Source organism: Rhamphochromis sp. 'chilingali' (genome assembly GCF_963969265.1).
Source record: "Rhamphochromis sp. 'chilingali' genome assembly, chromosome: 12".
In the NCBI taxonomy this organism is placed as follows: Eukaryota; Metazoa; Chordata; class Actinopteri; order Cichliformes; family Cichlidae; genus Rhamphochromis; species Rhamphochromis sp. 'chilingali'.
The window spans coordinates 10,443,812-10,470,366 of record NC_137939.1 but is presented as its reverse complement, the minus strand read 5'-3'; the positions used below and the strand labels follow the sequence as shown (position 1 = coordinate 10,470,366).

At 40.0% G+C, this 26,555-nt stretch overlaps 1 protein-coding gene across 3 annotated transcripts; it reads left to right on the top strand.

Annotated features, from left to right (window-relative positions):
- The first annotated feature begins 1,020 nt into the window (after positions 1–1,020).
- gabrd (gamma-aminobutyric acid type A receptor subunit delta) lies at positions 1,021–25,325 on the top strand. Of its 3 annotated transcripts, none has more exons than XM_080900045.1 (9): positions 1,021–1,435; positions 14,806–14,837; positions 18,540–18,607; positions 19,855–20,075; positions 20,481–20,563; positions 20,798–20,935; positions 21,351–21,506; positions 22,977–23,188; positions 24,273–25,325. In XM_080900045.1, exons 1-9 carry the CDS (start codon positions 1,368–1,370, stop codon positions 24,597–24,599), a joined length of 1,305 nt encoding a protein of 434 aa, XP_080756171.1. In that variant the 5' UTR covers positions 1,021–1,367; the 3' UTR covers positions 24,600–25,325. The 3 variants fall into 3 exon arrangements, with proteins under 3 accessions (XP_080756171.1, XP_080756170.1, XP_080756172.1); XM_080900044.1 differs by having other exon boundaries at positions 14,806–14,921; XM_080900046.1 differs by lacking the exon at positions 14,806–14,837.
- Positions 25,326–26,555: the final 1,230 nt, after the last annotated feature.

Below are 26,555 nucleotides of genomic sequence, written 5' to 3'. Positions count from 1 at the left end.
CCAGATCCACTCTATAAGGCTTTTAACAGCTGGGTTTGCAACACAACAAACACAGTCTGTGATTACGTTTACACTGCGAGGGAGGACATTACAAGATTAAACTAAACAGTTGTTCTTTTATACATTAGTACATGCATTTTGTTTTTGTCACTCCTATACATACAATATGTCTTTTATTTTTAAATTTCACAGTTAGAGAGGCAATACTCACCATAAATTCAATATGCTGAGCGAATTGATGGAAGGCCCCAAATTTTGGTGTTGGTCCGATACCAAGTAAGTACAGAGTCTATTGCATATACCAATATATTTAAGCTATAAAGGCAGCTTGTGTAGAGGAGAGCATGGGTCATGATTTGTGAGCTCATTTTTTAAAACTGTTTTTGTTTTTGGAGACCTGGAATGTTAAAGTTTCTGTCTCTAAAGCATGTTAGTTCAGCTTATGTGCTACAGGCTAAAATAGACATGACAGTCAACACAAAAAGTTTCAGACATTTTTCATAGTGCATGTTTGAGGTTCATTTCCAAGAAAAAACATTAATTACATTTAAAAAAGAATAAATAATTTATTTAAGACAGTTGAGTGGGCTTCATGCTGAATTTAGAAAAGAAAAAACAAAAACAAAGTATCGGTCCTATCGCGCTAGTATCGACTCGGTAACAATACTAGCGACACTATTGTCCACCTCCAAAGAAAGGACCTCTGCGCACACTTTGGGCAGCCCCCCTCCCAGTTTGATCTTATTCCAACAGAAAGAATCACAACTTTATGTGAGCCACTAATTACCTAATGGAGATGAGTCAAATGTGTCAAACATTACATAATATATTGAAGTCCTTTGCTTATGATGCCATTCCTGCCACCCCCCACCCACCCCCGCCTTCTGTGTCCAGATTCAATCTGACGTTTAGAGGCCAAGCGACGGAGGGATCGACAGATTAGCGAGTCTCCCTCCCTCTCTCCCACCCTCCCTCTCTTTCTCTCCCTCTGCCTCTCTCCATCCTTTTCTCTCTCACTCGCTTTCTGCGCTGTTGGTGGATGTCAGGCGGTGGATCGGCTCCTTGTTTCGGTCGGACCCGGAGTTTTGTCTTCATCTTTTTCATAAGCGCGCTCTTCTCTTGTGCGCTCCTGGACGCGGAGGAATCGGGGAGCTCACGACCATGGGGTCACCATCACCTTCACCACCACACTTTACTTTGTTCTCCGCGGCGCTGGATCTGGAGGAGAGCGCACTAAAATAATAATAACTAAAAAACAAACAAAAAAAGCTAACAAAAAAATCCTCTTGTGGGCTTTGTCGTCGAATTACATTGCGGGGGAACTTTTCTCTTAGCATTACGCATATATTAATCTGACAGCGTGTGGAATGGAGATCCCAACTTTCCTGTTTTCGAGTCTCGCTCTGCTCTTCGTCGGAGGAGATATTTTCACCAGGTGAGATCAGCTGTGCTTTTGTTTGTTTTTTTTTAACTTCTTGCAGGTGTCTTATGTGCTTCCCACTGCGGAGCGCTATGAATATTCCGGAAGAAGTTAGCCGTCAAATTATAAACGGTATTAATAATAATAAGAAAGCAACAAACTAGAACGATAAAACAAGGAAAGGCACTGTGATATCATCTATTTAGGAGCAATAAACTGCTCTTCTTATTGATTTAAAGTCTCGCGTCAGTTGAAGTCCTGCTTGTTGTGCAACCGCCTCCCACGACTCAGTGCTAGCAAAACTCACGTTCACTCGTGGATAAACGGACTTCTACAGGCTTACATAAAACTACTTATAGACACCCACAATCTGAAGTCTGCTTTCTTCCCCGCTTGCATGAACCTGATGACACCATTTGCATAATGCATATGCATAGTAAGAGGTGATTGTTTTCTATCCCCCCTCCCCTGGTGATGAATACCAGCTGAGTGGAAGCGTTTGCGTGCGCGCGCGCGTGTCAGATAATGTCACGAACCTCCAGGGGGTGACATTATCTGCCACGTAAGGGATCAAATACATCAGATGATCCCATGATGCAGGCCTCATACTGCAGTAAACACAGTACATTTAAATAGAATATCACTAAGGTGCTCAATTTGGGAGGTTAAATAAAAAAAAAAGGTGTAGGTGCTGCTGGGAGCTTCAGTCGTGAATGCGTCTCTGAAGTAGGATTATTCCAGGTTGTGTATTATAAGGTAAAAAAAAATCTTAAGAGTGATCCAGTCCTATTCAGCAGCGGTTCAGATTTCAGCCATTTGAAAAGATTTATCAGGACCATTGTGCTGACTCTGAGGATAAATTACCTTCTCACCAAGGAGCAGGTCAGGTCTGTCTAAACTAGTTTACAGTGCTTCGTTTTTGACAGAGGCCTGCATTCATCGGCATTCAGTTCGCGGTATAATCAGCATCTACTACAGAGCTTCAGTTTCAGTACTTGCTTTCACACTGAAAAGGGCAAAGGGTGAAACTCTGAGGAAAATTGGGGAAAATCACCTCTATTGTCCCTCTTGGCTGTTCACCAGTAGAGGGAGTAATAGCTATTGTAATTGGATTTTCCTGCCTCCAGTCACTGCTGTTATTATTATTTTGTTCTCAGTACAATGCAGAGTGTAGGCTTTTTCTTGCACCTCATTATGTGTCATCTCTCTCTCTTTCTCTCTCTCTCTCACACACACACACACACACACACACACACACACACACACACACACACACACACACACACACACACACACACACACACACACACACACACTTTGCAGAGGAAACCTGCACGCCGCTTTCTTTCCTCGCTCCTGCTCTGCACAGAATCACCCTGATTCTCTTTTTTTAGCTCCTCGTTTATCCATTTCACAAAAGTTGCTTAGCTAAGTTGCGCCTCACCACCTTTGGTGTTGCATGAATTTCACAGTTTTTTCTTTACAGCTGAAGTGTCACTTACCCTTCACTTTACAGAGTACAATCTGCATCTAAATGGACTGTATAATGTCTGTAACAGAGGAGTGGGCTAGAAAACATGCTATTGCGTAGTAGAGAAAAGCATCATCCTTTGGTCATCAGTAGCCCGAGATAAAAATTGTCTTGAAATGGTAACTGTTAAATAGAGTGCCAGATATGTGTTAATCCATCCCTGAAAGTACTGCCCAGTAAATGCTTTTAAAAATCTATCATGCTTAATCTTTTCAGGGATGATCTTAGTCGTTTTAGAAAAGTAAAACTATAATGTACAACTTGTTTTTAAAGATTTAGGTCTTCGGGTATTTCACAAAAAGTGCCTGGTAGTATTTAAACCATTGCAAATAAGTTGTTGGCCTGTACTCTCTCACACATATCTCTCATTAATAATATCAAGTCACTTTAAGCCAGGGAGAACATTGCTGTCACAATGTAGAAGCTGCACTTTACTAAAGTGACATGTCTTTTTTTACACATTTTTTATTTCTGCAGATGAAAGTGTCACTGATATTAAAAGTGTTGTTTTCAAGAGAGATTTGACAAAGAGGGCAGCAGAAATAGGAAGAAACACAACACTTCAGTTCTATAAACGTACTTTAAGGCACCAAAAAGCGCTGGAATAACACACAGTCACAAAGATACCTGCGAAACAGCTCATTTTTTTCTTTCCTTCTTTATTTTATATTTAACTCATTTTGTCAGTCATGTTGTATACAGATATGTACCAATACAAGCAAATATATTAGACATAAAAACCACACCGAAACATCAGGAGTCACTTTTTGGCACGACACCTGGAATACAGAGTGAGTTAAGAAAGCGACTAACGCTAATCCCCACCTCATTCACCTCTGCCTCAGTGCACGAATATTGCAAATGATCGACTGTATAATTTTCTGCAAGTGTTGCATGACAGTTTAAATTTTCATGTCTACAAATTGCAGATTTTTGATTTTTGATTGGATCGGGCTTGTTAGCAAAATGCAGTGAACCTGTCATAATGGGCGATGCATTGCTTTCTTCCAGTGTGGGAAACATTAAGGGAACTGTACAGAACTGACATTCATACAAGATGGCAGGGAGTTAATTTACTGCACTACACTGGTTGAGTTGATTCAAACACAGGCTAAGCCTTTTCATTAGCTTTTGTCACTATGAAAAAGGATTAATGTGTTTTAGTCTTTTTTGTACCAGCAAAGGTATGACTAATATAATAATGGTGGCTCTGTTATATGTATGTCTAGTCATTAATTCCACCCGTGTTCTTGCTGCTGTCACAGTCCACAGTGGATTTCTATCACAAGGGCCAAAGATCATGTTTTTAAAAAGAAACGAAACCTTGAAAGGTCAGCTAGGTCATTATTTCAGAACTGACACTGACAAAAAAAAAAATCCATATACATGATTAACCTGACTTCCAGTGGTTTACCAGTTGTAAGACTTTATTGTGACGCAGCAGCTATATAAAGTGTCGAGTCTGCAGTGTTATTATAATTAGACTTCATTCAGCTCTGATTGCAGGAGATAAGTCAACAGCGAGGCTGCTATCTGGTCACAAAGACAGGAACATAAATCAAAACTCTAACCAGACCCGACTCCCGTGACACGCAGGTGCTACTAAAGATAGCTGAACATACCGACACAGGTGGCTGCACAGCCAGATTACACATAATACTTTCATGCATGTCGGTGTGTGGTTATCACCAGCTGACTGGAGGTTGAAAGGAGATTCACAGATTGTGCGCTACAACAGCGATATCTCAAAGACCAAGAAATGTGACAATAAGAGTGCGGGGGAGAAAAAAAATACTGATTAAGTCCAGCAAAGCTAATCTTTGAAAGAAATGAGGACCAAAAGAGATTTAAGCAGTCCTATTATGCATTACATTTTCTCCTCTCTTATTTATACTGGTAATTGTGGTGGATTCTCATATTAAATAATGAAGTAATGCACACATAATCCCTGTGAACTCAAAGTTTAGGCTTGATACTTCTCAGATTTTCTACTTCTCAGAGTTTAATGTCCTCATAGAGGGATATCCTTAATACAGTGTGGCTGGCTGTGAGCGCAGAAGACCCGCTGACATGCTGTTCAAACCTAGCCAATTGTATAAAAGTTAGCTTAAAGAGAGTGGGAAATGAGTTAAAATGGATGATAAGGATCTGATGTAAGGATTAGTTTGAGTTGTAAATACAAAGCCATTTTAGTAAACTCCAAGTTATGAGCAAATGGTAAATGGATTGGTTTTCATGCAGTGCTTTTCTACTATACTTAAGCACTTAAAGTGATTTACACAACACACATTGTTCACTCATTCATACCCATGCACTTTTTTCTATATCTGAATGCTTTTCTGTCTAACATTCACACTCTGAACGCATCAGAGAGAAACTTGGGTTTTGGTATCTTGCCTGAGGGTACTTTGGCATCCAGACTGGAGCAGCCAGGGATCAAACCAACAACTTTGTGATTAGCAGATGACCTGTTCTACCTCCTGAGCTCCAGTCTATTAAGTATATAAGGCCTCCTTTAAATAGGGCCTTTGTTGTAAACGAAATGCATTAAAAACTGAACACAAATAGAACAAGAGACTCACCTGCAGGCTGACTAACCCCCCGGGGAAAAGTGTTGGATTACTGACAGAGCAAAGCTGAGTCTAAAGCACTCTTTAAGAGCCCAGTTGTGGCATTTATGGACTAAAATGCACAGATTGTAAGGAGTGTGGGTCCATCCTATTCTCGGGGCCTTGCTGCAGGTCAACCTGGCCCCACGATGCAGCTAATCATATTTTATTTTAACTGCTAGTCGAGCAGTTTAGCTTAGAGCACACCCGGGAAGAGAATTTTAGTGTCATTATTTACCTTTTCAGAAGGACATGCACAGGAGGTCACTCCCCACCTTTGTTTTCATGCGGACGTGTAGTTTAGGAGCAGGTGGCTGCCCCTGCTTCATGCAGGAGGATTTAAACTCCACATTTTATCATCTTTTCTGGCTTGTCACACTTGTCCTTAAACCTGCACTCAGGTGAAGCCCTTGTCCTGACTAATCCGCATGAGAGACTGACTCAGCGGATAAATCCCCCCACCGTCCGGAGACTACATTTTCCAGTAACGCTGTGTTTTGATCATGTTCCCCCGGCTGCATGAGCTGGCTCCGAAGCCTGACTGTGAGCTGGCTACAGGGTGATGCAGGCACACCTCAGCGCCTCAGCTAGAAGCCGCCTACTCAATTTATGTTGACATATCACACGTAAATGGGAAAAGGAAACAGTTTAGGAGAGTTTTGCTGATTTCATTAATTTCTAGATAATTATACATGAATTTATTTAGCAGTTTGCATGTCACTTTGATAAGTATGTTAAACGCAATGAAATTAACCTAATGATAAATACCAGCAGTATCTAATCCCCATGAGAATGGACAAGGCTGTGATACAGCAGTTCTGCGTTGGGTATTTTGCACTGGTTACACTCAAACTGTAATGTGAGTGCTTTGGAAACCAGTGCGTAACAGAATTTCCTGTGCATTTCCTGCAGTTCCTTCTATGATCATTATATTCAAAGCAAATGTCAAAATGATTTGCTTTATTTTATCCAGCGGAGGTGTGATGTGTCGGCAACGTGATGTGTGACGAAAGCTAGTCCGTGACAAACTATCCGAGTTTGGAGATGTTCTGGGTCTTCGGGCTCTTTAAAATAGCGCAGGATATTCACTGACCTGAACGCGAGTCCTGCAGCATTTTCCGTTCAGATAAGGACCTCTCTAACAGCAGCACTGTACAGCATGATCATCCCACAGACTCCATCACAGTTTTTTTATTTTATTTTTATGAGAGGCAGAGACTGAAGCCCTGTGTTTAGAGACACCATTATGTAACTAGAGTATCAGGATTCATACATATGAAGTGCCCTTGAGCAAGACATCGAATCCCTCCCAGCTGTCTTGCAGCTGACCTTTGAGCTTCCTGCAGAGGGAGGAGAGCAACACATGTCTTGGTATCAATGAGAAGAAATGGAAAGGGTGCAAGGCTCACAGATTTAGAAACAGCAACTTATCTTTTTTTTGTTTCAGACATAAATTTAGTCTACCATAAATGATCTTTTTCTTCTTTTTCTATTCCTTTCGCTTTTTTTTTTAGCTTGGATAAACTTCAGTTCTAGACCATCATACAGGAAAGAGATAAAGTGAAAGATAAAGCAGTAATTTGTCCATGCATTACCTAATCATTGAGGGTTAAAGGAACGATCTATACACGACGTGTTGCTGAATTATGTTTTTTGTCAAGTATACTAATTTTATTTTGTTTTATTCAAAGGTTGCATGAACATAGCAGGCACTTTAGCACATATAGCTCACGAAACAACTGTTTACATCTTGTAAGCTTCAGTTGGCTAATTCCACAAAAAGCAGTGACACTGGTGCACAGGTCAGCCAATCACAGCCTTGCAGAAAGACGGCTTTGTGACTTATAATTAATTCTTTTCCCCGTGATGCATGACTACACCTGATCTCAGTGTTTCCTCCACCTGCCAAACCCTAATTTAACCCCCAGTTATCACAACAATCCGCCCCACCAAGCCCAACTCTGTCTAATGGGGATAAATGTTGCTTTTTACCATCATAATGAAGAAATAGTTTTAATGATAGAATAATTTTTAAGCTTTCAAAATGCTCGCAGTGATAAGCAAATAAATAAACAATGCCACACTCGCTAACACAAATTATTATTAGTATAAAAATATATATTCTTAGACATTAGAAACTTTAATGTTTAAAAACACAAATGTTGGGAGAAACTTGAATACTTTTAACAAGAAAAAAAAGAAGTTTGTTTTTAAATTTGGGACTCTTTCTTTTGAATGTACTCTACATTATCTATTGATACTTGTATTAAAAAAAATGGATGTGCAGAAGGAAATGGAGCACTCTGGAATGCGATTAAGACTGACAAACATTATTTGAGTGCAAATCTGGTCAATAAAACATCTGTTTGCCGCATGGCAGCGCAGCACAGACCCTTAATTATGACTGCTAATGCAGTGCGAACACCGTTAGAAACCCACACCTATAAATGTGAAGCAGCTGTTCAGTGATTTAACTATCTATTTATTCATGTTTTATTTAATATTTATCCCAGTTTGATTCATTTCACCACAGAACTAATAGAAACAGTTAGATCAGGGCGCTGATAGGTAGTCCAGGTATCGATTTGAGCGATTATACGATACTGATTAGGGTTGTTGGTGTGTGCTGTGCTTTGCATACACAAAAAGACACCATAAATTTGAGTGAAGCCGCTTCTCTTTGTTTTTCTCCCCAACTGTTTAATGTTAGCTCACAAACAGACGGCAGATCCGAGCCCTGAGAGAGACGTTTAGTGAAAGCGAAATATAGAAGGATTAGGAGCGTCTGCAAATGCACACCCTCTCAACTGCTTGTCATGGATGGAGGGGTGGGAAAATGAAGAGGCGCAAATGTTTCGTAAATCCAAGAAAGCAATCAAATGTTCAGACCAGTGCGTCTTTCAACAGAATACATTTGATTTTTCTTTGGAGAAGAAGTGAAGTTGTTTTTTCCTCCTTAAGCAAACTGATATGTTTGTAGAGAAGGAGAACATTTGGTGTTAAGAGAACAGCTTGCAATAAAAGCAATAATCTGTGGCAAATGTGAAAAATTATATATGTATATGTGAAAGTCAGTAAAGCCAGATTAATTGAGTCGATAAAAGCTTTTAGTCGGGATTTTGGACCCTTGGATTAACATTTCTTCGCATGTGTTTTAGAGTAAATCGAAGCAGCGCTGCACACGAGCAGCCCCCATCATATAAAGAGGGAGAAAAATTAAAAAAAGATGCTGTGCAACAACCACACCATGACAGAAAAGAGTCTTAGTTATTACATACAACTCCTTCACACTAAATATTCACAGCTGTGTGGGAACTGCAGAGAATAAAGGCACCAGGGCCTTAAATCTTTAAATCCTAAAACAGTTAACAACTGTAAAATGAGTGTTAAATTGCAATAAATAGAGTTCTACTATAGGATTTGTGTGATATACATTTCCACCCGCTTTCTCCTCCTCTCCAGACAGAGGTCTGTTTGACCTTGGTGTGTTAACAAATGACTTGAAAGAAACGCTCTTTATTTCCAGATTTAGAAACTCCCAATTAGCGCAGAAATCCAGGAGTCACTTAGTGATTAATTAATTCACTCAGTGCTCCCATTTTTTTAGTCATGACAGTGATTGCCAGACTAAAAATACATCTGCCTCTGCAAAACAGATCCACCGAGAAAATGTTAATGGCATGGCAGAAATGTTTATTTATTTTATTTCATATTCAGTTAACCAGCCGTTACATTTTGGTGAATAGTTTCCGTATGGCATAATGCTGTGCTCTCGGGCACGTCGACTTTCTTCAAATGTCAGCCCGATTTCAAAGGTCAGCTCGCGGCTTTTCATTGTCGAACGATCTGAACACCTTCCACGAACCCCCCATGCGGTCCATTTCCCTGTCGATACCCCCACCGCCGGCCTTTGGATGTCAGAAAAATCGTATTTGTTTGTAGCAAAAACAGTCAGCACCTTCAATTTTGCACGATAGCTTTGCTTCTAACATTTGATTCATCTCCATGTGTCTTTTTCATGGTGATGTCTAACAAGCCATGCCTCTTTTCAACATGGACTTCTCATTTTTAAACTCCCCTCTAAATCTATGTGTATGGATCTGTGTATGAGTGTTTCAGAATACAAAACTGCCACCTGGTGGTATCTCAGCTGTGCTACGTTTGTGAAATCCTTCACAGAGGCTCCTGCTGTTGCTGCTCACAGTGTTACCTTTCTGCCCTCAGGCAGCACTAAGTGATTTCCGGATCCTTAAAACAGACAATAGCTTTAAATGTTGCTGTTATTCCGCTCCTGGCACATACACAGAGGTGGCAGTGCATGGGGGCAGTTTGAATTGAATGCAAAACAATGCATGCACAAAGGTATGTTGTTCAGAATAAAAGTCCACAGTGTAATGAGAGCCTATTTTCAGTGAAATACAGCGATTTGGAGGTTTGTGGAGTGAGGCGCAGCATTTTGTTTATTATGCGCTGTGTGGAATCTGAGGCTACGCTGTTAGATTTGGATCTGCTGTCAGACTCCTTGTGGACAAAAGCACGCTGTGGAAACACGACTGAGGAAAAATATGTCAGCCAGGCTTTAATCAGCGTGGCTTTTGAATGCTGAAACAAGCACAGACTTTTTAAAAAAAAAACTTTTTGAAAGGACACCCCTGAGAGATGTAATTTTGCGCTGACATTCAGCATCTTTGACATTCAGGATTTAATCATTTTCATGCAAAGAGGAAACAAAACAAACAAACAAAGGACGAGTTGCTTTGGGTGAAAATAAATGACCAAATAATTGCACACACACGTTTTTTTCTTAATGTTTGAATCTTGAGAAAATGTGATTTCCTAAATCAGCGATGAATAATTCAAGGATGCAAGAGAGTTTTGGAAAACATGTTATTAATAAAAGTCGTGTTTTTGCGCTCCATCTTTTTCAAAAGCACATGCTGACAAGTTATAGGACTAAAAATGATAATTAAAGTGAAGGTTCCTTCATTTTCATAAATAAACACTGTATTTAAAGCAGCATCAGTCTTTTATAAAAGCACTAAATTAAAAGTAGAAGGTGTAGCCGGTATGGATGACTTCATTTTCAACTCCCTTAGCCTTTTCCTTCTCTCTTTTTCCTCTTTGTTTCCCTATTGTTTGCTTTAGTCAGCTAAAAAGAGAACTATTTCTGTTTTTAGCTGGTGGTAGCTGCTGGGGCTTGACTATTACCCTGTTACTCTATGTCATGTAAATGTGTAAACATCTGCAAACGATTAACAATTTGAGCTCACGTTGCTCTTTTTTTGGGGACCTTTTGTTACATCAAATATTTTCCCTCCAATTTTATACAGTTGAAAAGTAGAGATGGATATCACCGATATCACATATCGGTATCGGTGCGATGCTGACCTAAATTACTGGATTAGATATCGGAGAGAAATAAAAAATGTAATAATATCCATTAAATATCACAAAAGCACCTCACAAAACGTGCGACATGGCATAACTCAGCTCATAACCTTAGCACGTCGGAGGAGTATGCATCACGTGATAGAGCGGATGTGACGTGCGAGACCAGTCGGCGGTCTGGTTGAGCATTTAGAGCCTCGCTACCAAACCAGCATTTCATCTCCGAGAAAGTTATCCCAGAGAAGTAAAGCAAGTTTGTAAGTTAATCTCTGAATGTTTCTAAAGCATTCCCACGTTAAGCTTACCAACCGATACTGTATATGGAGCGACTGCCTCTCTCTCTCCCTCTCCTGCTGCTACTTCAATCATGAAACTGATCAATGATCAGCTGATCGGCTTTTCTGTCGTGACTCCCGTCTCTCTTGTTTGTTTTTGGCCCACTTTGCACCAGAAAGAGGAAACCAGTGGATACACAACAGCAGCACCTTTAAGCTTGATAAGCTGTTGTTAGAATGGTAACTGTGCAGGGGCGGGCCTAGCAAGGTTTAGCCAGGGGGGCAGGTAGGGCATTAACAGGGAAAGGGGGTCACAAAGAAATACTTTTCTTTCTTATTCTCATGTCTAGCTTGTAATAAATAATTATCTGAATCTTACAACCAAAGTATTCATCTGATGTAAAATGTATAGAAATACGTTATTGTATATAGTAACTATTAAGTCTAATATATACCCTAGTAAGCTATAGTACTTTTTCCTTTGGGAAGATACCATCTGTACAGTCTGCAGTTCTGTTGAAGAAAGATGTTGAATCTAATTATTGTAGAAAAATAATTGATTTCTGTGCATTTAAAAAAAATTTTTAACACGTGCATTAAATTAAAGTCGATTACGTTAATTAAGCATTATTAGGTGGAGGGTGGGGTGTGGTTCCCCTTTTGTTTTGGCTGGGAGTTGGCAACCCTATTAGTTAGGTTGTACTCTTTAAAATACCAGAATAGGGAGGATGTTCAGGATTTAAGTTTATTAGATTGATCAGTATTGCTCATCTATGAAATATTTTGGGTGCAGTGTATTTTTTGCATACAGGTATAACAGAATAGCTTTAGTTTTGCTTGTTTTTTTAAAACTTGAGTATCAACTTATACAAAATGCAGCAAGATATTAAAAAACACACACGTTTTATTCGTTATAAAATACAAATAACTGAGTAAAAAATACAACGTCAGAAAAAGAGCATTTGTGGTTTGTGTGTCTGAAAGAATAAAAAATATTGGGCTATATATTGGAATATTGGCTTATAAATCACCCCATATAGGTACTGGTACTACAAATTGTATACTGGCCGGCCTCGATTACAGGATAGTCAACGGCTAACATGAATTCCTTCCATTAATCTGACAGATTCTGAACATTTCAGCTTCATGTCTGGATGCACGACCTGGTCACTTCTGCTGTGATGGACCTGGTGACATTTACAAACACAAAACTGAACTGCTGATTATGACTGGACATAAATCTCGTGCTCTGTATGAGTTGCTCAGCATAATTGTTTATGAGAGTGACATTTGATCTATGTTTTGCCATAACAGGGGGGCTTTCATCATTTTATATTGTCGTCAATTCAGAAGAGAGGGCTCCTCCTCAAGGAGCCTTTGTATGAATGTCAAGGGAAAGTCTCTCACATATTACAGGCACACACAGAGTTGCACAAAGAAACACAAAGATCACAGTGGCAATAGATCACAGATACAATTAGACATTTACAATACTGTGCAGAATTCTTGAATCATGCCTCACTTCTTTATAATTTGCTGTCAAAGAGCCAGACTTTCTAGTCATTTTTAAACTGGTCTTGAGCAACAATTCTTCAGGCTTCTTCTTCAGTCTGAAGGTCTTCTGATCCTTTTTTTTTCTTTTGCACTGTCTGCTTTCTGACTCATTTTCAGTCCAGTTCTTGACCTGAGCATTTTCAGAGGAACTTTCTTATTTTTTGTTAAGCCACTTAAAACTCACCTATGAATCATTCGAGCATAAAATTTAGCAAAGAGGCAATTTTCTTGCTAGTAGCGTGTCAGGATTATACAAAATATATAATTTGCTCCCAGTTTTTTGATAAACTAACACAGTTCAAAAGGCACGAAGTTGCATTTTTGCACTAAAAAGCTGATTCCCAAAGAGCTATTACATGAAAACCTGGCATATTTCAGCATAGAGTGCAGTGTGTTGTTAAAAATTTACTAGACAACTAGACAAGTGAAGGATAAAAGAAGAAGTTGCACGTCTAAAATCTATATACAGTAGAATACCACTATCTGAAATTCAAACAGGAAAAAATCTAGCAAAAACCTAACATGGTGGAAACTGTATTGTGGGCTAAGGTTCCATTTCAACCAGTGGTGTTAGGGATCCACCACCAGTACCATCTGGAAGGATCTGATTGACAAAGACTTCCACGATAATGGCAGCCAACATATAAAGAAGAGCTCAGAACGCCCTTCAGGAAGCCTGGAGAACTATTCCTGAATACTAGCTAAAGAAATTATGAGAAAGCCTGTCCAAGCCTGTGTTGAAGAATAAAAGTGGTCATACCAAGTATTAATTTTCAAGCATTAGAATCGCACACATTCAATTTTTACCTTATATACTATATTTCCGTGTACATTTTAAGTGCACCTATGTTACGTTTTTCTGACAAACTTTAAAGAGATGAAAGGTTGCTCGAGATTTTTCCACAGCATAGTCAAGTGTGGGTACACTTCACTAGACACAAAGATCCCTAAGGTTCTCTGTTGCCAACACTGATATAAGTGTGACCTGAGTCTAAATTACTTTAATCAAATGAAATTCACTTCAATTAATTTTATAACAACAGTCACCTCAAGGCGTTTGATATTCTAAGGTAAATACCCAAAATAACAGAGAGCCAACCCCAACAATCAGATGACGCCTTAGTGACAGTGGGAAGGAAAAACTCCCTCTTAACAGGAAGAACCAGGCTTAGCGAGGATCAGCGATCTGCCATGACCAAACAACACGCTTTGGAAGATGGTCAGAGATTAATAATAAATAATGATTATTTGCAAGGTGGTGTATAAATACATAGCGAAAGAAAAAAGGTGAGTAAGGAAGAAATATTCTGTGCCTCGTGGGAAACCCTCAGCAGTATAGGCCTATTGCAGCGTAACTAAGGGTTGGTCAGGGTCTTCTGATCCAGCTCTAACTATATGCTTTTTTAAGATGGAAAGTATTAAGCCTAATCTTAAAAGTAGAGATGGTGTGTCTCTCCTGAATCCAACCTGGGAGCTGGCTCTACAGAAGAGGGGCCTGAAAGCCTCCCATTCTACTTTGAAATATCCAAGTACGTCTGCAGTCTGAGAGTGAAGTGCTCTTTTGGGATGATATGGTATCATAAGGTCTTTAAGAAAAGATGGAGATTGATTATTTAAGACCTGGTAAGTGAGAAGAAGGGTTTTAAATTTAATTATGGATTTAACAGGCAGCCAATGAAGAGAAGCTTAGCTAATTGGTGTGTGCCATCTAGCTTCATGGATCGACAAACCTGGGTATCATCTGCATAGCAATGAAAATGTATACTATGCCTTCTTATAATACTGCCTAAGGGAATCAAGTGTAATCCAAATAGACTTGGTCCTAGCACAGAATCCTGTGGAACTCCGTAATAGGAAAAATTAACGATTTAAATAATGAATCTTATTTATGTTTGAAAAAGTGGTTATTGTGTCAAATTTTGAGATACTTTTACGTATGCTACTAACTCTATCTGAAGTTCTGCCAGGCTTTTCCTGTGGACGTGTGACAGGACAACCACTGAAGGCTGCTGTGTTTGTTTTCTTTAGGGCCATGCTGAGTGACGTTGGGGACTATGTAGGTACAGACATTGAAATATCCTGGTTACCTAATCTGGATGATTTAATGAAGGGCTATGCCAGAAATTTTCGCCCTGGGATAGGAGGTGAGTATGAGATCTACTGCTTGTGGCGTTGGGTTACATTTCACCGCCTCACATTTACAGCCATCCTTAGCATCACCCAACCGAAGTCCTAAGTACAGGAGCATGGATTGCACTTCATCTTCCAATTCCATTATCCCGAGAGGCGCCTTTGGTTTGGCTTTTCCTGTACGACATTAAAACAAGGCTCTGTTTACCTCATACAAATACTAGGGGTGCAACGATAATCGTATCGATATTGAACCGTTCGATACAGTGCTTTCGGTTCGGTACGCGTATGTATCGAACAATACAACATTTGTAATTTATTTTATCAACTTTCCTTCTGACGATGCTGTCTGTGTGGAGCGCTCAGTGAATCTGCGTTCGACTACTCCGCCTAGGCTGCACTGTCGAGCGCAGATCCACTGAACGCTCCACACAGACAGCATAGTCAGAAGGAAGAGCGCAGGGCACCTCCCCCACCCTCATTCAGATCTGGCGTTTGGAATTATTTTTGGTTTTCATGTGACGTATGACCCTGAAGGTAAGCAAGTCATGGACTAAAGTAAAACAGTATGTTGGATGTGCCATGCAATGCTCAATTACATGGGTGGGAACTAGTGTGTTAGCGCAGTTAGCTCGTTAACGTGTTGGCCGTCTTGCCCCATGCACGGGGCGATCGGCGGTAGCTCGTTAACGGAGATTTGCCATGTTGTGGTGTTAAGGTCATTTCAACGAGATTAACCTGAAAGCACTAGTGGGAACACAACGAATATGACTGCACATTTACGCCGACATCATCCTAGTGCAAAGACAAAAACAACAAGCATGCTACTAACTTTAGCCGAGTCATTTAGACAGCTGTTAGCACATGATTCTCCTTATGCTGCTGAGAATATAACCCAGAAGAAGCGGATAGTATAGCTTTTATTTTGGAAAGAGCCATTTCTCTGTAATAAACTCTCTTTTCCAAAGATGCATGATTCCTCAATCAGATACAGGGCTTGCAATATCGCTAGCCCGACGTCCTGGGGCTAGCGATTTTTTCAGTCGGGCTACAAAAATCTATCTCTTCCCTGCCCGTCGGGCTATTGTAAGAAGGAAAAATATATGTCAATGCTTTTGCATTCTTTCAGAAATGTAGCTGGGTAATTATGTCATTGGCATCGGTGAGCCACTGTCAATATGTGACATATTGAAGTTGCGTTTGAATTTGCGCTTGTTTTTTTGCTTTCACTTTGCAATCGTGCGAACTGTGTATAGAGAGCGACAGCACTGATCTGTGAGTGATGATAATTTGTGCACCAATTCCTCTGACATCGTCTTATTAATCGTTAGCTTACTATGCAAACATGACAAGTGAAATCTCCCGCAGCAAGCTTAAACATGTGAGAGGTTGATCGCGCAGAGAATCGCTGAGCTTATGTGAGTCCGTGTGTAAAAGCAGCAGGATTTATATTTGACTACGATGACCTGGATGACTGAGAACCTTCACAGACAGATATATATTTTAGTTCTGCTGAGCCAAATAAGACAGGTCAGGGTGAAGAAGTGACAGCCAAAGAAAAGCTTACCACAAAACGGAGAAGTTATGACAAATCAGACTATAAGGCAAAAAGAAAGTGCAGCTTTATGGTTTCATGGACAAAAGAATTTCTGTGGCTGCAATATGATGAGCTAAATAACCAGGGCTGCACATAAGTGGTCCGCAGGTGCGCATTCGCTGTCAAAATAAAAAACACGCACAAGGGTTAGGGTTAAATTTAAAAACTGTACTTTTGAGTTAAAATATATATTTATAATTTTAATAAATGACAAATTAAAAAGGCATGAACATTTTTTTTGTATCGAAAAAATATCGAACCGTGACACCAAAGTATCGAACCGAACCGAACCGTGAATTTTGTGTATCGTTGCACCCCTAACAAATACATATGCTGACAGGTGAACAGTTTGTTAAGGACACACACAAAAAACATTTATTAAAGAGAGGCTTTGCAGGAGGACACGCCGGAGTGGAGCGGTGGCACAAACATTGTGTGCTGCTCTGGAGAATTTGCTAAGAATGGCTGCCAAATGTGAAACATTCAATGACCACAGCAATAGATTTCTCAATCTCACAGCTTAACTCAGCTGAGGAAAGGTGAAAATGTGGGGCAAGAGTGCCGCTATCGCCACACACATACCACCCTGTGCATGATGCAGAGAATCATAATGCAACATCATGTGGTCACTGCATTTCTATTTATGTCACATTTTAATGTGTTGAAAAAGGAAGCTAAATGGAAGGCTGTTGTGACCACTGGGGAATCATGTCTGTTATTTCGGGGCAGTTTCTTTCACTCAAATCCCACCCCATGCTATTAATATGGAGCAATAACAGGGCCTTAAATATATGATAATTATGAAAAATGTTTTTGCAAGATAAATATAATTTGTAAGGATAGTGATGCACAAGATGTAAAGAAAAGACGTGACAGACAGATTGTTTCATAAAAAAAGCACAATGTATTTTTTTCTTTACATAAAATTTATGGATCTTGTTATCGCCTCACTTGAACACTGAATATTAGAAGAATTGATAACTACACAAAACCTGATTTGAAAGTTGAAAACCATATTATGAACCAAAGTGTCTGAATGTTTCCAATCTCACATCATTTTAACAGTAAGGGAGGATTAGTTCTGCAGTGGAAGTGGAGTCTCTTTTTATATAATGCAAGAAACTAATATACAGTAACAACTTTTCCCACTGTAAACATCAATATGTGCTGCCAAGGTTTCCAGAGTGCAAAGCCTATTTGCAAATGCAAAGTTTCTGAACTGATAATGCTGTAAAACATTTTTCTGGAATTTTAATCTATTTGCATAATTAGAGTGGTAGCAAACAAAATCAATGCCACGTTTCTATGGTAATGCTACACATTGTGCTTCATTCTAATATACAGCGAAATATTTTCTATTATATTTACTAACCAGAGTTGGTAAAATAGCTGTTTAACAAATGTTATAGTCATCTTTGTACCTGCGCTGGAGAATAGAATCACATCGCCCTCTAAACTCTCCCATTTACATCAACATACAATAAGCATACAACTGAAAACCTTTTCCCATTCACTTGCATTTGGTGTTGAAAATATAAATTACCCAAAATGGCATGGGGAGGTGTTGAATGATGGGAAATGATTCCTTAATGTTTAATATATTTTAAATAGCCTTTCTGTTCTGCATCACTGAGCCCCCCCCCCCCTGTAGTTTCTGCCCTCTAGCATTCGATGACTGCTGCACGCTCCATGCTAATCATATGGCAAACTGTTGAGTGAACGCTACAGCGTATGTGTGCGTGCGTGTGAATGTTGGCAGAAGCTCTCTCTGTGCAAGTCCATGAAAGCCCAGTGTTGTTTATGAATGCCCATTGTGTGATGTGCCACTTCGCATGGCTAAACTGGATAATGCTTAATCTCTATGCACCGTAGGAGTGTTTGGACGTGGGAGGAAGGTGGATGGGAGAAAAACAGATGGGTTATGGAGTTAGGATGGGAGGGACCAGAATGGGAATCAGAGAAGTGGCGTGGGTGGGTGTTTGAGATGGGGAGGGCAAAGGTTTGCCCTTTTTTTTTCTCACCATTTCCTCTGCAGGTCCGCCCGTGAACGTGGCCATGGCTATAGAAGTAGCCAGCATTGACCACATCTCTGAAGCCAACATGGTAAAGAACAGACACTCGCTCCTTCTTTCTGCACCGAGATTCTCTATCATCACTTCACAACTGTCGCAACGATCAAAGATTTACTATTTGCATAATCCTGACATATCCCACTCGAAGGTTTAAACGCATTCAGTGTGAACATTTGTGACACATCGGGCGAGTTGTTGGATAATTTCAGACTTTCATGGATTTTGTAAAGTGAAATATCAAATCCAATGGGGCAATTCATGTTTTGCACAAATATCATTTTGCGTAACCTTGTAATCGTGAGCGGCGCCATGTCTATCATGAAAGAAGGAGTTTAATCTTAAAACGCTTCAATTCAATATGTTTTTTTTTTTGCTTAACATCTGAAATAAAGTCCAAAGTGTGGTAGCCAAAAGAGCAATGAAACTAAAACACAAACACAAAGTGCACAGTATTCAGGGAAAGGCTGCAAAGTAAGACAATAAAGCCAAGTGCTTTATTGCTTTTATGCTGTGAGGACACATAAAACACAACCGGACACTGAACTGCTGCAGTAATATCTGAATTATGCAAGCAGAATAGTAAAAAAGCACCACAGTAGTTACTCACGTCACCAGCCAGTGCGGCATGTGTGCTCCAGCATTGTTTGCTTCTTTTTCAGCCTCCTCTCTGGTGGTTTATGCTGTTTGATGCTAATTGCGGTATTTCACTCTTTGGTTGTGTTTTTCTGCATTTGCAGCCAGATCTGCATTTGTGTGGCTCACCAGGCGTTTGAAGATGGCTTTTTGTGTTTTCTTTTCTTTCTATATTTCTGTTTGGTAGGAAGTTCAGTGTCACATTTTGCTGAAATCTCTTGCAATAGGAAGAAAATATTTAATTCAAATCTACAATATAGTGACAAAAGAGTTATTATTCTTTTTCAATTTTGCGATTATAACAATAATTAACAGCATTTTAACGGTGATATCAGTTTTAGGGTTATGTCTGAAAAGAAATGTGTTTGGACCCTTTAATTAAATGTTGCATTCATCATTAATTGAAGGGCCAAAATCTCTTCTTACTAAAAATTCTTATTGAGTAATTACTTTTCTTTTCTAAATAATTTCATATTTTGACACAATCTCACCAACGATTTTTCCTATATAAATAAGTTATTCCCAAAACCGTCCAGAATAATGAAATAAATTAAATATATTTTTAAAAATACAAAGTAAATATAATTGAACCTAATATTCCTAACAGTCTGTCTCCCGTTTTACATTCCGTGGTGTTCCTGACAGGAATACACCATGACTGTGTTCCTGCGGCAGAGCTGGCACGATGACCGCCTGTCCTACAATCACACTAACAAGACTCTTGGACTGGACAGTCGGTTTGTGGACAAGCTGTGGCTGCCCGACACCTTCATCGTTAACGCCAAATCTGCTTGGTTTCACGATGTGACCGTAGAGAACAAGCTGATCCGCCTGCAGCCTAACGGAGTGATTCTATATAGTAGCCGGTATAAACAAACAGATCATTGTCTTCTCTTTCTTTTGCCTACAGAAAATTATAAGACAATTCTGCAGTTTCATCTTAGCACACCAGAAATTTTCACTGTCTTTCGTCATTGTTTTGATCAGACTGCACTGTTTTGGTTAAATATAACAGTTCTCATTAGCGCTGTGTTTGGATGCAGGCTGTTTTGAGCAAAAAAATAAAAATAAGAATGCATGAATAGTAACTAAATGGACTTTTCGTAAAAGAGTCAGATTTTTATACCAGGAGTTAAATAATGAAGGATGTATTGATGAACATGCAAAAAGAAGATAAAAGAAAATTAGTTTTTATTTGAAAAATGACAAATTGAAGAAACTGTAATAGCATCTATGTCAGGGTTTGATTAAGCGAGCCGTTTTGTTCCTAGAATCACTTCGACAGTGGCGTGTGACATGGACCTTACCAAGTATCCCATGGACGAACAGGAATGCATGCTGGATTTGGAAAGCTGTGAGTTGGGATTTATCTTAAATGTTCATTTCTTCTTTCCTACATTCATCTTTATGGGTTAAAAATGTTATTTCAGTTTATTGCTGAAACATTTCATTGTGCGAGCACGGTGACATTTGTGAAAGGTTACAGTGTCTGTGACAGGATGAAAATGCTAAATGTTGAGCGAACCTCGCACATCTGTGTCGGCTGGACGGGTAAATGTCTTTGTTGTTGTTGTTGTTGTTTTTCTAGATGGTTACTCCTCAGAGGACATTGTGTATCACTGGTCGGAGAGTCAGAGACACATTCACGGTTTGGACAAATTAGAGCTTTCCCAGTTCACCATCACAGACTATCGCTTTGACACTGAGATGATGAATTTCAAATCAGGTGAGCATCCCTCTTTTGTGTTGTTTTGTGCCTGTATTATGTTTTACACGTATGTGGTGGTTTTGGACTTTGGTCCCTCTTGTATTGGAGAACTCTACACATACTTCTTGAAGCATGACTTCTTTTTTTCAACCAGAGGCACTTCTGTGGTTGTATTCTATTCGTAGACGAAATGCATCAAGGCAGACTTGCTGCTGAGCCAGGCAGGAGATTTAGGAGATGAGAGCAGTAGCTGCTGGGAAGATGCAGCTGCAACACCATTTTATGCGTTAAATCTTGAAGTTGTGCCACTAGGGGCAAAAGCGAGGCAAAAGATGTTGCCTAGCGTCAGAGCCTGTGAAGAACAATGGCCTCTTTATGATAAATAATTAGCATGTTTGGTTTGAAACAAAGTGACTTGTTGTCTGCTTCACAGCGGGGCGCTTTCCGAGGCTCAGTCTTCGCTTCCAGCTGAGACGTAATCGAGGTGTCTACATCATCCAGTCGTACATGCCTTCGATATTACTGGTTGCAATGTCCTGGGTGTCCTTTTGGATCAGCCAATCAGCAGTTCCTGCTCGTGTATCCTTAGGTTAGTATTAATTGGATGAAGTATATTTGAACATTTCGAAAGGGGTTATTTCAGTGAAGGTTGGTGCTCGTTCGTCCTCTGAAAGGTTAAACCACATAAATGACAGTTTTCTTTTCTTAGAGTCTTACTGCGTGTGGGGTTACATTCAAACTAATGCATTGTGGTTACAAGGAACTCATAGCAGCCTATTGATGACCATCACAGGATACAACATAGCTCAATACATGCTGATGTTAAAGCAAAAATAATAAATCTTTAATTCAGTTCCTGCACATATTTCTTCAGGTCTCACACAGATGTCCTCACAGGCCTGAATATGTTATCTCTACCCCCCAGATATAAGAAACATTGGTTCTCTCCCCCAGTTTAAATCTCAACTCAAAACCATCTGTTCAAATCTGCATATTCACTGTGAACCCACTGTTTGTTCATTTTATCTTGTGCTTTTGTTTTATTGTCCTTCATTGTGTCATTGTTCTATTATGTATTTTATCCTATTGTACAGTGTCCTTGGGTGTCTTGAAAGGTGCTTTATAAATAAAATGTATTTATTATTATTATTATTTTTTTGTTAATTAAAAAGGATTTATGATTAAGTATTTTACATATGCCATGCAGCCTTACCTTCTGCTATGAAATCAGACGCACGTAAGCCTTAATTTCGCAATTGAACTTTGCAGTTTCCTGTCTGAAAATTGCCCACCTGCCTCAACCATCCCCTCTGCTTGCTCATGTTGAGATTTTACTCAAAGAAGAAGAAGATATATATTTCTTGATGTAGTATGGATACAGCTAAAGAGCTTCTCAGTTCCCACCTCTCTCGATGGTCCTGTCTGTTTCAGTCAGTGTTAAGCAGCTTATTAACTTGCAGGTGCAATGAAGTTGTGCCCCTCTGTTTGGCTGCACACACTGGGGGACATGCTATGCAGACAACAGCTAGACAACTTGGTGGGCCAAAATATATCAAAATGCTAAATTTGCATGCAGGCTAAATTAAAATTTTGGGGGACCGGGCCCTCCGGCCTTGAATTTGACGCATGAGGATGAGACAAGTCAAACGTTCATGTCCTCTCAAGACTAAAATTCTGCAGAATGTGCCAACAGAATCACTGATGAGCTGCAAACATTCTAGTTAAAGCAAGAAAAGACAGCCTCATCAGACAGCCCGATGAGGCTGTCTTTTTAAGTTTAAATGGAAGATTTGGACCAGATGATGGGACATGAGCAACATTCACTCTGAGAGAAAGATGAATATGTACACCAAATATTTTTGAAAATCCTGTTCCTCATTTTGTTTAAAGCTACCAACAGAAAGGGGATAGTGTTCCCTTAGGAAACCTTAGATTAACCACCTAACTGACAGTTTATACTGTTGTCTAGACTACAGTAGGGGACCAACCAACCTACAGTCTGAGAACACTAATCAAGAGCCCCACATCCACAGAAGTCAAATTTTTGCTTTGTTTTCAGGGATTACAACTGTTCTAACCATGACCACGCTGATGGTAAGCGCTCGCTCGTCCTTGCCCCGAGCGTCAGCCATCAAGGCGTTAGATGTCTACTTCTGGATCTGTTACGTGTTTGTGTTCGCGGCCCTCATCGAGTACGCCTTTGCTCACTACAACGCTGACTACCGACTCAAAGAGAAAGCCAAGGTCAAGGCCAGCAAGCTCAGCTCCGAGGTGAGGATCACTCATTCGATCATTTCCGTCATGTACACCTGTCAGCAGACCTTTCAATCTGGAGCTTCGGGGCGGTAGGGTGGGGGTGTTGCTACTAAATTGTGCGCACCTCTTAAACATAAACCTAGGCCGGACATCAGGCCTTGGTGCTGACAAGCATCCATCCCACTGACCTTCAGCAGGACATGAATCTCTATAGACCATAATGGGAAAATAGATGATCGCCCCACAGGAAGCAATAGTGATTCTCATCATACTGTCAGCTTCTTAAGTTGCTGGTGTCCATCATAACTGAGGTAAACCTTCAGAATAACAGTGGCCGCACCTGCTATAAAACTATGAGTTCAGAAATATTAAACGTACCAGATTACCTGTCAGAGCAGTGAAGCGATTAAAATTAAATGTTGCAGTGGAGTGATTGTGGAAAAAAAGGAGCCAAACTGATATAGGGTATTTTACATTGATACTGATGCAGATATCAAAGTATTTTAAAATATAATATTACAATAAAATGGCCGATGTAATTTTCTTTCAAACATACGAAACATAAACAGATTTCTCAAGCCTTTGTTTTATTTAGTTATTTATTTACTTGTTTACCTTCCGCTCAACTCAGCTCAGCGCCCTCTGGTGGACAAACTATGCAACATCAACACTCAAAAAATGGTTGAAGTGCCTCTTCTTTACTTACATTTATATTAATTGTCTATTACAAATGCAGAAACAATAGTTTTGCAAATGAGCTGACAACATTGGTCTGATCGCTTATGCTCTAGTGAGTACGGTGTAATCAAAACTGCCAAAAGAGATGATAATCATTAATACCACACAATTAACCCTTACCTTAACCACTGACAGGGTTAGGGTTAGTCGTGTGTTTATTTAAAAAAAATGAAGCATTATGAAATATAAAGTACCAGGATGGACCAAATACTTAAGAGCTTTTGCTTATAAAGTAGTTATAAGTTATAGTAGTAGACCTCATGAATGCAAAGGGGTTGAATTGTCACTTTTGCCAAATTTGCCAGAATAGAGCTCTGTCAGGTAAATGCTTAGATGCTTCTCTGTCTCCTCCTCTCCACAGTCTATTGTAAAGAACGGCAAACAGGCAATGGTTCTGTTTTCCCTGTCAGTCACCGGCATGAATCAGGGCGTGGTCATTTCCAGCCGCCACGGTCGAGCCCAGCGTTCCAGCAGCGAAATTCCCGGGGAGGGTGGAACGGAGGAGACGGAGCCGAGGCGGAGAAGATCCAGGCAACCGGAGGAGCGCGAGGAAGAGAAGAAGAAGTGCTGTTCCAAGTGTGTCTGCAAGCCCATTGATGCAGATACCATCGACATCTATGCCAGGGCCGTGTTTCCTTTCACTTTCGCCGTGGTGAATGTGATCTACTGGGTGGCGTACACCATGTGAAGAGGAGGCAGCGGGTCTGAGCGACTGGCTGCCATCCAGAGCTGTATATAAGAAACTGCTGGAGCTGTGCCACTTTAATGCTGGCAGACTGGTGCAGCAGAAATATACTGCAGCCTTCAGTAAAGGCGAGAACTCGTCAGACAAAAGACAAAATAAAGTATAATGGCCTGTGAATATGGAAATATGGTAATTACTGGAAGTACGTAGAAGTTTAAGAAGTTTTAAGAGGATTAAAATATATTTAAACACAAACAATGTCCTGCAAAGGCGAAGGACTATGTTGCCTGTGGAAGACATACAGCACACATTTAACACAGTTTAACTAACAACAAACACTTCCACATCGACCTGTTATATAAGCCGACTTAACACGAGACACCAGACCTCACGTCCACCAAAACAGCCGCACTGACCACAAGCTCTCCTCTAAACAAATACAAATAAGCATACTTAGCCTGTCTAACTCCACAATCAGTGAACCACTTGTTATCTCACAAAGCAAAAACACCACCCAGACAAGAGGATAACGAGATGAGGTGTACTGCTATTCTGCATGGCTGAGAACTCATTACCCCCTCTCCCCTCCCGCCACTGCTATCCCCTCTCTCTCTCCTTCTCCTTTGGTCCCCCACCCTTTTTTTTCCTGTTTATTTTCACGTTTAGGACACCGACTGGAGGGTCTTATCTCCCTCTGCCAGTTCTGCCTGTTTCCTTGCCATTAAAGGACTTCCTCCACTACCTGTGTGCGTGTGTTTGTGTTTCTCTATCTTAGCGCCAAATGATCTCTTGAAAGCTAAATCCATGTTGGTTAGGTATATTCAAAAGAAGACGAAGCTGCTTGAAATCCCATCTGGCAGGTCCGAACATGCAAAATTTTAAGGGGTTATGAATAATTAACTTATCAATTATACTTTGCTCTATTAATAATTTCCTACTCGTGCCCGTCCTTTGTCTGAACTGGGAAATTGATTTCAGGAGACTCGTGGATTAGAAGGCACCACAGCTCTTTAGTTTTCTTATTCAGTCACTACATTAAATACAGTGTATTATGTGACCTCCAGTTTGAGCATTTCAGCTTCTTGAATCAGAATGAAACTGCATCTTTGATTAAGTCATCAGTTTTCTTTGCTTCTTTGATGAAAGGTTCAAGGTGGACACATCAGCCAGTAACTCTGAATGTTGTAATCAGTTGTAACAAAGTGTGGTGTCCACAGATTTACAATACTGTACAAAAGTCTCAAGCCACACTTCATTTCTTTATATTTTCCTTCCCAGGAGCCAGACTTTCCAGTAATTTTTTTTAATTAACAGCAACAGTTCTTCAGTTTTCTGAAGGTCTTTCAAAGTTTTTCTTTGGATATTGGCTGCTTTTTCAAGCACCTGTACCTGACCATGTCAGAGGAAAGTTTTTTGATTTCTTAAGCCACTTAACACTAACCTAGGAATCATTCAAGCACAAAAATGGCACCTGACTCAAGGGATGAACCAATGTTGTGTATACAGATAAGAGACAACCAAGCAAAATAGCAGTTTTAAATTGTATCTTTTGGGACTTTATTACTAGCAGCCTGTGGCAAAAACAAAAAAAAATACCAACAGTAACACAGTTTGACAGACACAAAACCAACAAAGCGATTCCCAGAGAGCTAATAGCTGAGATCGTGGCAGAAGGAATTCAGCATGTGGGGCTGTATTTCAGCCGGTAGTGTTGGCAATCAAAACTGATGGAAATATGACCACAGAAAAGTACAGTCAGTGATCTGCCATGCCATTTAGAAAGCTTCTGATTGACAACAACTTCATTTTTCAGCATGACAATGATCCCTAACACACTGCCTGCCAGTCATGGATCGGCCTCCCCACAGCCTGGACATCAACATTATTGAAGCATTGACTGAGAACAGACCAAAAGGCAGCCAACATACAAAGAAGAGCTTTGAATATCCTTCAAGAAGC

Excerpts from the sequence above, each read along its gene's own strand:
- gabrd (XM_080900044.1), top strand. The coding sequence starts at position 1,368 with ATGGAGATCCCAACTTTCCTGTTTTCGAGTCTCGCTCTGCTCTTCGTC. Across the intron at positions 1,436-14,805 it reads GGAGGAGATATTTTCACCAG|GGCCATGCTGAGTGACGTTG; the intron begins GTGAGATCAGCT and ends TGTTTTCTTTAG. Across the intron at positions 23,189-24,272 it reads CCAGCAAGCTCAGCTCCGAG|TCTATTGTAAAGAACGGCAA; the intron begins GTGAGGATCACT and ends TCCTCTCCACAG.